The sequence below is a fragment of the Zalophus californianus genome, chromosome 6 (assembly GCF_009762305.2).
Source record: "Zalophus californianus isolate mZalCal1 chromosome 6, mZalCal1.pri.v2, whole genome shotgun sequence".
In the NCBI taxonomy this organism is placed as follows: Eukaryota; Metazoa; Chordata; class Mammalia; order Carnivora; family Otariidae; genus Zalophus; species Zalophus californianus.
Genome location: NC_045600.1, coordinates 33,457,969 through 33,471,386, shown reverse-complemented (window position 1 = coordinate 33,471,386; position 13,418 = coordinate 33,457,969). Strand labels below are relative to the sequence as shown.

Below are 13,418 nucleotides of genomic sequence, written 5' to 3'. Positions count from 1 at the left end.
GTTTACTTATTTTAGTCTGTCTTCATAAAATACAACAGAACATTTTTGTGTCAAGGACCATGTCTATTCTTGTTCACCATTAAATCTCTAGCACATATAGAATTTGTGATATATGATAGACTCAAGTATTGAACTAAGAAATGAATGAATAAATGAATGGCATGTGCTATTCACTAAGGATTTCACATATGTATGCAAGTTTCCTGTTCTTACAAACTGGGTAGTCCAATAAAGGATACATACCAGTTATCAGACAATTGCAATGGAACCTAGGCGTGTGATACCAGAAGGACATAGTATTATAAGGGCACATAGAACTCTTCAGAGTTCTGCTTCTACTGTGATACAATGGCTTATTTGGACCAACCCTCCCACCAAGAACAACTATAAAAGCTGTTTAAATTTTTTTCATATTTTAAAGAAAAAAGAAAAAGCAGGTGTGTGAAGAGAACAACCAAGACAGCCAGTATTCAAGGCATCAACATCTCAGAAAAGTGAACCACAGAGAAGTGGCATTTACTAATTCCTAAGCCAGGAGAATAGGGGGAGGTGTAATGGTACAAGAGACCAAAAGCCAACCATCGCAGAGTAGCTAAGAACCTAAGAAAACAAACAGAATTTTTGGCAGTCTTAGGAGTTTAGGGTCTGTAGTGGAGGGTGCGGGGGCTGACTGGCAAATATCTCAGGCTCTCAGTTTAAACCCTGGAAGTGCTCTAGGTATAAGGACAAACTGGAAATATACCAGCCTTCACAAAGACTGAAATTGAGCATCAGATTATCTCAGTCTCTGATTAGGTCAGGCAATCTTTAGTTTACTTTAACTAACTGCCAATGGAAATTAAATCCTTTCTGGAAAAATATATCATCATCCAGAACCTCTTTACTTCTTTTCACATTTAATGTTTGGGCTTCAGTTTTTAAAATCACCAGACATGCTAGAGATAGGACAAAACCACTAAAAATCAAGAAAGAAAAACAAGATAGGACAGCCCTAAAAATGTTACTGATGTTTATTTTATCCCATGTGAAATTTTAAAAACTGTAATTAATATTTTTAAGAAAAAAGAAATGACAAAATGAAGAATTTCACTGGAAAGCTAGAGTCTATTCATTATATTCAAAATTCTAGAAAAGGGATGGAAAATATGGAAAAGAGCATAAAAGACATATGGGATGTGGTAAAAGGTCTAACATATGTGTAGTTGGAGTCCAGAAGGAAAGGAAAGAGAGTGAGCAGAAGCAATATTTAAGAGATATTGGCAGAGTTTTCCAAAACCAATGAAAGACATCAAGCCAGAAATTCAAGGAAGTCTGCTAATGTCAAGCAGGATAGATACAAAAACAAAGAAACACATACCTAGGTAATCATAGTAAAACTACTGAAAACCAAGAACAAAGAGAAAGTCTTGCCAGAAGGATTCATTACCTTCAAAGGACCGACAATTAAACTAACAAATGATCCAAAGAGATACAGTGGAACTCAGAAAACAATGGCATAGCATTTGTAAAGTGCTAAAAGAAAATAATGGCTGGTGTAGAACTGTATGTACAGCAAAAAATTTCCTTCAAAAATGAAGATAAAATAAAGACATTTTCAGCCCAATAAAAACTCAGCACAGGGAATTTTTTTATCAGGAAGATTGTAGAGGAAGTAAAAAGATACTGACGTGTAAACAAAAAAAAGAACATAAGTAATTAGAGCCTACCAATGGGTTAAGTTACTGTATTTTGAATATAATGTAGCCACTTAAAATTAGAGGAGGTAGCTCATGAGATGTCCTAGATATTCCTTTGGATAGAAAAGCAAGTTGCAAATCTGTATGTAAAGTATTCTGTCATGTGCATTCAAAAAATATGTTTGTAAATGCACAGACAAGTGTAGCAGTGATGGGAAGGACGAGTTTAAAATTTTATTTTATACTTTTCTATTTGCGTTTTTACCACAGTATATTTTTAACTTTTGAATTAAAATTATTTAAATAAAAAAAAGAAAGAAAGATTGTGGAGCTACGGAAATGGAGAAAGGATTAAAGAGCAAAAGAAAGTGTTAATATGTGGTTAAATGTAAATGAGTGTTGATTGTATAAAATAATGTCTTATGAGGTTAAAATATGTTTATATATAAACATTGTATATTAAATTATAAATACAGTGTATATTGTCTGTATAGTATATATAGAAATATATATAACAGTTAAATATATATATATACACATATACACACACATACCTAAAATGTATATAGAATATATGGTACATTATAGCACAAAAAGCAGAGAGGAATAAATGGAGTTAACATGTTTTAAGTTTCATGCGTTGTCTGGGAAGTAATAAAAATATCAAATTATAGTGGACTATTATAAGTCAAGAATGCATATTGTAATCTCTGAAATAACCACTAAAATAATAATAAAAGAATGTATAACTAACTAATAGAAGAGAAAGAAATTAAAATAACAAAAAAATTGATGAATTCAAAAGAAGGCACAAAAGAAGAAAAAATGAAATAAAACAGAAGTGACAAATAGAAAATAAATAGTAGGTGGTAGTTTTAAACACAAATATAGCAGAAATTATATTAAATGTGAATGGACTAAGTCCTCCAATTAAAAATTGTCATCTGGATTGTAAAAAGACAATAAATTGTTTGATGGTAATAAGAGACCCACCTTAAATAGAAAGACACAGCAAATTGAAAGTAAAAGAATGAAAAAAAAGTTACAATGCAAGATAGCTGGTGTGGCTGTATTGATATCAGAGAAAATTAAGGTTAAAAGGATTACAAGATATTAGGAGGGAAATTTCATATATTTAAATGGATTGGTTCATCAGAAAAACATAACTCTGAATTTGCATCTGATAATATAACCTCAAAATAAAGATAAGCAGTTTATCATTCAGCCTTGGGAATTAAGGGAGGCTGAGAAAATGACTGAGACTGAGATAAGGGGTAGAGAGAGGAAGGTAGAAGAAAGAGTATTCCAGACAAAAGGAAAAACATTTTCAGAGACTGAGGGCAAGAAAGTCTTAGAAACTTAAAGTGTATAGTCTTGCTGGAATGGAGAGAGAGAGAGAGAAAGGGGGGGTGAGGAAGAAGAAAGAGAGATTGAGATTGAGAAAGAGGAATGGGGTTGGATGGGAAGAGGATTTCCTGAGGAGAGTAATGATTGTTAAAAGGGGGCTAGAAAACATGAGAATTATAGGTACGATATTGAGAAGATGAGACTTTTTTCCTGGAAAAGAGGAAGTTTTGATGTATTATATGATGACTTGATCAGACTTGTTTTCAAGGGATCTCTCTTACTACTAGGGGGGAAATGAATTGTAGGGGGGCAGGACTATTGGCAGAGAGACCTATTTCAATAATCCAAGTGAGATGATGTTGGCTGAGGCTGTGGAAATAGAAGGGAACAGATTTTTAAAATAAAATACCCCAAGCTTGTGAAATATTTAAAATTTTAGTAGGTTTCTTAGATTAATGAACAGGAAACTCAGCAATAGACCGAGGGGTTGAGAAATTTTTAGGACTGCAATTTTTTTCTTTATGTCTATAAAACCAACTGCATGGCAATGTTGTCTTTCATTTCCAAAGGTCAGGTTTTGTGAAACCACTGTGGATTAGTTGTAACCTTAGGTTGGTTGTTTTTGTTGGCAGAATAAAAATTTGGAACAATTAAACTCCCTTGACTTTCTATTTTAGAACTCCCTCCCTATTTTTTTATTTTAGTTGACTTATTTAAATTTGGCAGTCTGTGGGCAATGCCCAAGTCTTTCCTCAAGGACTGTGTACATTAAGTCCATTAAGGAGAATAATGTAGTACACATACATGGGGTTTCCCTGACCTAGCACAACTTCTTAAGCTTTTTATTTGTTAACATCCTTTCTCAAACATAAAATTCTGTATTAAAAGAGAAACAATAACCCATCAAGTAATGTGGTTATTTGGTTTATTATCCAACTATTTCTACTAGAATGTATTTTTTATGAAAGCAGGGACATTGTCTCTTTTGTTCAAGCCTATATCCCCCATACCTAGATTAGTACTCAGCATATACCAGGTACTCAATAAATATTTATTAAAGAATAAGTGAATGATGGGAATGAAGAAATGAAGGAATTTGCCTTAAGTAAATCAACTTCACTGAAGTAAGATGTTTCTTTTCATTTCAATCTTACAAATTCGTTTTATTTTCATGTAAAGTTTTGAAAGTCTGATATTAGAATGTTTGAAAATAAAGTGATTGTTTTTCATATTTGCAGGACTATCTCAAGCAGGTGCTGGACATTGATCTTCATGCTCAGATCCATTTTGGCAGGGTTTTTATGAAACCAGGGTATGAAAATAATCTTATTATCTCATATATGGGGTTGGTTTGGCTTGCTTTCACTAACAAAGTTTTAAATGCTTTCTTTTTTACATTTTCTATTATGGATTATTTACTCTAATAAAAGAAATATTATACAATTAGAATTCCTTGCACAAGGGTAGCTCCTGTCTGAAATGGAATTCATCTTCCTTATGAATCGCTGGATTTGTTATAAACGAAGCAAAACAACTTTCCAAACCTTTTCTCTCTTTAGTTTCCATGTCTAGTTCCTTCTTTCTCTTTTTCTCTCTCTCTTCATACTGCTTCTTTCTCTCATTTTAAAAACATTTTAGGGGCGCCTGGGTGGCTCAGTTGGTTAAGCAACTGCCTTCGGCTCAGGTCATGATCCTGGAGTCCCAGGATCGAGTCCCGCATCTGGCTCCCTGCTCAGCAGGGAGTCTGCTTCTCCCTCTGACCCTCCCCCCCATGTGTTCTCTCTCTCTCTCTCTCTCTCATTCTCTCTCAAATAAATAAATAAAATCTTTAAAAATAAATTAAAAATAAATTAAAAATAAAAAAATAAAAATATTTTAGTATGAAAATTCTCAAAATTGGCATCTGGGTGGCTCAGTCAGTTAAGCGTCTCCCTTCAGCTCAGGTCATGATCCCAGAGTCCCAGAATCGAGTCCCACATCGGGCTCCCTGCTCAGTGGGGAGTCTGCTTTTCCCTCTGACCCTTCCTCCTCTAGTGCTTTCTCTCTCTCACTCTCTCTCAAACAAATAATATCTTAAAAAGAAAAGAAAATTCTCAAAATGCATAAAAGTAAGGAGTACAATGAAAGGTACATGTACCCATCACCCAGCTTCAGGAACTATTACCATCTTTCCATAACTGTTTTATCAGTCCCCTCCCTCACCTATTTGAGGGGACAGGGGGCTAGATTTTTTGGTGCTTTTATTTTGTTTTGTTTGTTTGTTTTGGACTGTTTTAAAACAAATTCTACAATGTCATTTTGGTATACATCTCAAGAAATAATAACAATAACAGCAACATTCTCTTGTGTAATCACAATGGTATTTTTCACCTAACAAAATAAATAAGAATACCTTAATATCATCTGATACCCTGATCCTATTCAAAATTCTCCCAAATGTCAAGAAAAAGAATGCCTTCTTACATGTTTTATTTGAATTAGAATTCAAGTCACATCCACTCACTGTATTTGTTGTTAAATCTCTGTTAAACATTTACCTCCTTTTTTTGTCATGCCATTGACTTGAAGAAACTGCATCATTTGTCCTAATGAATGGATTTGGGTAATCGTTTCCTTGCAGTGGTGGTTAACTTGTTCCTCTCTCTTTCCAGTATATTCTACAGACTGGAAGTTAGATCTAAAAGCTTGATTACATTCAGATTCTTTTTTTTTTCTTTGCAAAAATACTTCAAAAGTAATGTTTCATATTGTTTCTTACTACCTCCCAGGAAAAAGAAAAATAACTACATTCCAAGATCTGGCACATCTCCTAAAGGGCTGATGGAGGTTCTGTAATCAGTTGTAAATCCTCAAAGAATGCCAAACATTGGTGTTGAAATATGTGTGGCCATGTCTTTAAGCAATAATTTGCCTGTTCAGACCCCTACTACTCTATAAACCTTTCATTCATTATTTAAAGGATTCACTGTGTAAGTGAGCATTCTAATTCTAACACACCTCCATGCTGTCAGGGACAACAGTAAATAATGCCTTAGTTCAGAACTATACTCTGATGGGTGCTCATGTGAATCTGAAGAGAGAGAGAGGTGATACTTACCAGTTGTTATGAGTGAGCTATGGGAACCATCAGTAAATTCCAGAAACCTTTTTTAAGTGTCAAGCAAGCCTTCCTAATCTCCCAGATTTACTGGGTACCTCTCACCAGGTGTAGGACAGAGATCAGGCTTTACCGCTATGATTTTGCCATTTAAGTATTAAGATTAACTCTAACATCTTCTCCATAGTTTGGTAGAGTTTGGAATTCTTGACATTATATTTCTGTAGTTTCCCAATATTGCTACTGCTAACAAAGCCCTTTTATTATTGAGACTATTGGATTTGGATCATTCTCATTAAGAACATTTTGTCTTGAACACCTGGGTGGCTCAGTTAAGCATCTGACTCTTGATTTCAGCTCAGGTCATGATCTCAGGGTCTTCGGATCAGACCCCACATCAGGTTCCACACTCAGCAGGGAGTCTGCTTGAGATTCTCTGCCCCTACCACTGCTCGCTGTCTCTCAAATAAATAAATAAATAAATCCTTTTTTAAAAAAGAATATTTTGTTTTAAGCAAATATTACTATGCCATGAGTGCACAGGCTTTTTTTTTCCTGTCCCTATGGGCAGTACTAATTTGATTGGAATAAGAGGATATCCCAAAAGCATGTCAGTGTGCTTCTCACTAACCTCAAAAATCGAACTGACTATTCTTTTTGCAGTGAAAAAGAAGCTGATACTAGTTGCCCTCACCTGTAGAGGAGAATTATTTGTGGGTTTGTTTTTTTTTTTTTAAGATGTATTTATTTATTTTAAAGAGGGGCAGGGGAAGGACACCTGGGTGGCTCAGTTGGTTAAGCGACTGCCTTCAGCTCAGGTCATGATCCTGGAGTCCCGGGATCGAGCCCCACATCGGGCTCCCTGCTCAGCGGGGAGTCTGCTTCTCCCTCTGACCCTCCCCCCTCTCATGTGCTCTCTCTCTCTCTCATTCTCTCAAATAAATAAATAAAATCTTAAAAAAAATAAAAATAAAGAGGGATGGGGGCAGAGGGAGAGAGAGAATTAGAGGAGAAATATTTGTAGTATCTATTATTTAAATTAATCTCAGCACCTGTGATGCATAATTTTGGTACTATTTTTATTTTCAGTTTATTTTTTACCACTATTAAGGCTCTCATCAGTTCCTAATGTTTATTCTCCTCCCTTAAAGTTGTAACACTGTGACCTCAGTCATTGTATAAATGCTACTACATTCTGATCTCAAGAGGAGAATTGAACAATAGGTGTTGAGTTCCAAGGAAATGGCTTTCTCAAACTTAAACAAAAGCTTCACAGTCTAGCAATAGGACAGTCATGATAGCAATGCATGATAAAATGTATTGTTGTAATAGAATCTTTTTAAATGAATACCTTTAGAGAAATCACAGAACCTATCTGCAAGATGCAAAAGGTGATTTAAATTGGCTTTAAATATAGAAGGAAAGGATAATGCATTCCTTCCTCACTCTTATTATGTGTGTTAGTTTGCTATAATAAAATGGTTTAGAAGTTTAAATGGGCTTCCTTTACTTGGCCAGAATTTGTACTTGTCTAAAAATAAGAATTTAAAGGTAATTGCTCCTTAATAGTAGAACAAGAAGAAATATAAAAAGCTCAAGAACAATTTAGCTTTGCTCTTCCCACATACAGTGCATTAAGAATATAATTAACCTCTTTCATTTTAGACAGAGAGGTACTCAAAAAAACATATGGAGTATTATCAGTCAGGACTACCAATCATAATTTTTATGGGTCATCTACAGTGAACATAGCTGTTGTCAAGAGCGTATCTTGGAAATTATTTTCATCACATAGTAACAGTCATGGCCAAACAACTTATTCATAAATTGATATAATCTAATCTAGTTTTTCTAAAATACAGCAAAGAATCAGAAAATAAGCAAAAAGGGTCTCAGAGTAGCCAAAAATAGATGTTACAAAGTACATCCATTAACACTTCACAGCAGACCCTCTAAGAGCCTTATCAAATTATGAGCCATAAAGTTAGAGAAATCTGGGTTCAAATCTTTGTTTCCCCACCTAGTAGCTAAGAGATTTGGACCAAATTTCTTAATCTCTCTGAGTCTCAGTTTCCTCATATATGATAATTGTCACCTCATGGGATTGTTGTGAGAGTTAAAATGAAATAATGGACATAATGCATAGATGTTTCTTTAAAAATAGTAACTTCTATTATTATTATCATTCTGACGGTATAACTATTACTACTACTCTCTGGTTCCCAAACCTAAAGCCAGCTTTTTTTTTTTTCTTTTCTAAGAGAGGGCGTATGGGGAGGGGCAGAGGAAGAGGGAGAGAGAGAATCTTAAGCAGGCTCCATGCCCAGCACAGAGTCCAACAAGGGGCTCGATCTCACAGCCCTGAGATCATGACCTGAGCTGACATCATGACTTGAACCAAAATCAAGAGTCAGCTGCTTAACTGACTGAGCCACCCAGGTGCCCCCTAAAGCCAGTTTTAAGGGCAAAGATGACAGAGTCTAACATTAAGGAGAGCCACAGGAAAAAACTAGGGGGAAAAAAAGAAAAGAAGCACAGTGTGTGGTGTGGGAATTATGCTTTATAGGTAAAAACAATACATAATATACCCTTGTGACCCAACATCACTGTAGTAGTATAGCAGAGTAGAATAAGTTAATAATGATGGGGGTTCCTGGGAGGTTCAGTCAGGTAAGCCTCTGACTCTTGATTTCGGTCCAGGCCATGATCTTGGGGTTGTGAAATTGTGCCCCACCTCAGGCTCACATGCTGGATGTGGAGCCTGCTTAAGATTCTCTCTCCCTCTCCCTTTGCCCCACCATTCTCTCTCTCTCTCTAAAAAAAAAAAAAAAAAAAAAAAAAAAAAAAAACTTAATGATGGTTTTAAGTCATCAAAAAAAAAGTTAATGTTCATCGTATTATTGCAAAAGGTAATGAGTGGTCCATTTTTGAAAGACCAAGCTGCAAAAATAATAAAATTAAAACAATTTAGGCACTTAAAAAGATAATTTTTCAACTACATGGGAAATTTTATCATTCCCTAGGGATTCTGTAATGCTCAAGTTTCATTAATATAATGAAATTTTTAGCTGGAAGTTCATATAAAATATAGTCAATAGAAAAAAATCACTATTCTTGAATGCCCACCTACTCCGTGCCACTCACACTCATCCCTTCCCACACCCCCTCCATGATAAGGATTCATGTTAGATAAGATTCATATCAGAATCTTGAGGAAGTATAATTGGAAAATATTTTAAATTACTGTTGCTTTAATTTTGTTCTAGTCATGGTGTTTTATTTATTTTGACATTTCAAAAAATTCCCTTATAGGAGGCCGTTTTTATGTTTATTGCTGAGTAAAGTTTTAAAGGGTTGAAGACTACTCAGCTTGAACAGCAGGCATTTATTTGATAGACATGTATTACCAGCTAGTCTTCTGATAATAAGAATGATTGTTGTAAGTCTCCAGCAAAAATAATATGGACATTATTAACTAGAGGGGTGGAGAAACTCCAGGATTTGAGTTACACTTCTCTGGCACTAGCAGGTAGGGGGGGAAAAAGCAAGCTGCAGAAAACCAAGAAGTTTGGTTACTTGAAAACGGAAGATACTAAAAACATATTAATTTAAATGCTCTTGAAACTTCATGGTATAAAGGTTTAAGGAAGAGTCAACAGAAAAAAGTATTTTTATATGATAAATATTCTATATGAAGAGCCACATAGCAAGAAAACTGGAGTACTTAATTTACTCGTCATATTACTTAGCAGTCACTAACAACGTCTTTTATTCTCTAGCCTGCCAACAACATTTGCGACTTTGGATATTGATGGTGTAAGAAAAATAATCTTTGCACTACCAGGTAAGAATAATTGAAATAGTTTCTTTTGCTTTTTCTGGAAAAATGATCAAAATCTTTTTGAATCCCTAACAGAGCACTTGATTTGGAATCTGAAAGACCTGGGCTCATAAAGCATGACCTTGGACAAATCACTTAACCTCTTCAAAGTTATTTCTTCATCTGAAAAATGGAGCTAAAATCTACTTTGTACGATTGGTGTAAAGGTCAAATTAGATGGTATCTTTCAAGGCATATTCCAAACCCTAAGATGATAATCAAATATTAGCTGTCACTAAATCTTTCTGGGGTACCTGCTTTTCCTTATAGAAAATTGGTCTAACGTAGTAGTCTAATCACCTCCCATAGTACCAGTATTGTGTTCAAAGTTCAAAAGGGCCTTGAATCAACCATGCAAGTAAATGCTAGAACAAAAAAATACAAAGCTGCCTTTGGTCCTTGCCAGATTTGGACTGGGGCCAGGAGATGGGGGGCAATACGGAAGAAGGGACTACTAGTGCTGGTGCTACTCAGCCAAACCCCAGCCATCATCAGTCTGACCACATCACTGTCCTCATGCTTGCTCCCATGTGAGCAGAAACTCGTATGTTCAAATTGTAGAAAAAGCAAAGTGGTTCCATTTATAAAGACTTTCAGTTTCAATTTTTATTGATGTTTGCCTTGCAGTTAAAGCCATGCTTTTAAAGTCATTACCAATCTTGATAAATTCTAAAGCAGTTTAGGAGTTTTGTATGTCTACTTGTTATTTTTTCAGCTTTTGAAATTATGCACTGATCTGTAGCAGTGTCTCTATTTCTTGGCACAGATTCCTTCAGAAAGTAACCTGCTTATTCCTTTCAGGCGCACAAATATTGTGGCTTTGGGATATTTATCTGCTTTTTATATTAACTAAATTTCAAAATAGAGTATAAAGAAATGAAGGTAGAAAATTTTGAAAAGCATTTTTTTGAGTTTTGAGTTTTGAAAGCATTTTTAAAGCTCCTATGGATAAGCATAAAAGAGATTAGATTTCTATCCTATAGGAAATTTTAAGAGAGAAGACATGTAAGTAAAGTAGTCCTCAAAATGTATCTATAATATAGAACTCCTTGGGGCCTTTATTAGTGCCTTTAACATATGTATAGTTAGATACTCTGAAAAAAAAATGTGATCCTCTTCCTGGCTTCATTTTGCCTACAAAAGACTGTTTACTCCTACAAAAGACTGTTTACCTTGTCTTCAGAAGATATGACTTGACCTACAGACAAAGAATGTTACAGTGGGAGCCTATTTTGCCGTTACTTTTAAATTTGATCTGCCAAAGAAGTGATAATTAAATAACCTACTTTCAAATTGCTACTTTCACTAGCAATTTTCTCTGCCCAGCCTGAATGAACCAAAAGAGGGCAGCAACAACCCAGATGTTCAGGTTGTGGAACCAGTAACGTGGTTCCTTTTAAAAGGATTTTAAAATTCATGATTATATTTCTCCTTTCCTGAAGGGTACACATTTAAAGCCATTATTAATCTTGATAACTTTTAAAGCAGTTTAAAAGATTTATGTATCTACTTGCAATTTTTTTAACTTTTAAAATTACTATAATAACATGTTCACTATAAAAACATTAGAAAATACAGGTAAACATTAAGAAATATCATCCATAATCCCTTCCCCCAGCACAAAATAACCACTATTTGCAATTGTTTGCAATCCATTTTTAATAGAATAATTTTATAAGGCAGTAGCATTACAGGAATGCTGGTAATCACTGCTGAACAATAGCTTTTTTTTTTTTTTTGCTTTTCCAGAAAAATTTTCATCTATGTTTTGAGACAAGAGAAAAGCAATTAATTTTCATTAAGAGGCTGCTGTGCTGTTGAACAACTTGTTTTCTATTGAAATCATTATTACTCATCACTTTTTACAACTTAAAAAAAATCTATTCTTAACTACTTTTGTAGGTAGAAGAAAATTAAAGGTATGGTTCTAGCTAATAATAGGCTAAACTGACCATTGCCTTTTACTTTGATAATGCAATTAACAGCGCATAGCTAGGCCAAGGGAATCTAAAAGTCTACTAGTCCATCTCCCACCCCCAGTGTATACATACATGTTCAACAGCACTGTATAAAAGTATTAATATTAATAAAATTTGAATTTTAGACCCAGGAGGGATATTGAGAATCATATAGTCCAAACCTTTCATTTTGTGGAAGAGTAAAACTAGATTCAGAAAGATTTGGAACTCACCCTGAACAAAAAAAGGGTTGCTCAGTTTGTTTAGTTAACAATACCACACAAGAAACTAAATCTGTGATTCTCAGCACAGTCATTTTTTTCATAGCCTACCTTTCCTTCCTTCAGAGTGCATGACACTCCCAGTCCACATGACACTTTCTTCTTGGAAAGGTACAACTGAATTCCTCAAATTTTTCTTATAACTTTTTAAGATTTATTTATTTATTTGAGAGAGAGAAAGAGCAGGGGGCAGGGAGGGGCAAAGGGAGAGGGAGAGAGAGTCTCAAGCAGACTCCACACTGAGCACACAGCCAGATGTGGGGCTCGATCCCACAACCCCGAGATCACAACCTGAGCCAAAACAAAGAGTCAGACGCTTAACCGATTGTACCACCCAGGCACCCCAAATTTTTCTTATAACTTTAAAAGAACTTGGTATTTCTATTAGTCTGCTAAGACTGCCATAACAGAATATCACAGACCAAATGGCTTAAACAACAGAAATTTATTTTTTCACAGTTCTGGAGACTGAAAGTCTAAGACCAAGATGCCAGCACAACTGGTTTCTGTTGAGTCTTTCTTCCTGGCTTGAATATGGCCACCTTCTTACTGTGTCCTCACATAGCTTTTCTTCTGTGTACATGTGCTCCTGGTGTTTCTCCCTCTTTTTACACAGAAACCAGTCTCATTGGATTAGGACCTCACCCTTATGACCTCATTTAACTTTGATTACCCCTTTAAAGGCCCTAGTATCTACAAATACAGTTTATATTGGGTGCTACACTTCAACATATGAATTTGTAGGGGACACAATTCAGTCCATAACAGTATTCATCTTCAAGTCCTTTGCATCTTAAATTATTTAGGGGTTTTCTTTTAATATAAAGAAATTTCTGGATGAAGGGGGGATTATGGATACATTTCTTTATGCTTAACCTATTTTCTAAATGTTTTTGTCCTGAGCATGCATTACTATGGCAATTTTAAAACATCTTAAAAATAGCAAGTAGAATCTGCTTTAAAATGTATCAAGATTGGTAATGGCTTTCAATGTATAGTTCTCAGGAAAGTGGAAATAAATGGTGTAAACAGCTTCTGGGAATCAGAAGTTTCTGCATTTCACTGGTAAACCTAATGTTTATACCCTCTGTGGCCTTTGGTTGATTGTGGCTCTATTCTGGAGTCCTTTGGGATTTAGAAGAGGAAGATTAGTGGTTAGTCACATCACTCTTTATGATG

At 35.0% G+C, this 13,418-nt stretch overlaps 1 protein-coding gene across 11 annotated transcripts in view; it reads left to right on the top strand.

Annotated features, from left to right (window-relative positions):
* Positions 1 to 13,418, top strand: part of GPHN (gephyrin) — a 624,840-nt gene that overhangs the window by 599,791 nt on the left and 11,631 nt on the right. For all 11 annotated transcript variants that reach the window (XM_027571275.2, XM_035728121.1, XM_027571272.2 and 8 more), the window contains 2 exons: positions 4,262 to 4,335; positions 9,900 to 9,964. In XM_027571275.2, the coding sequence (XP_027427076.1) occupies positions 4,262 to 4,335; positions 9,900 to 9,964 (139 nt within the window). The remainder of the gene's footprint in view (positions 1 to 4,261; positions 4,336 to 9,899; positions 9,965 to 13,418) is intronic.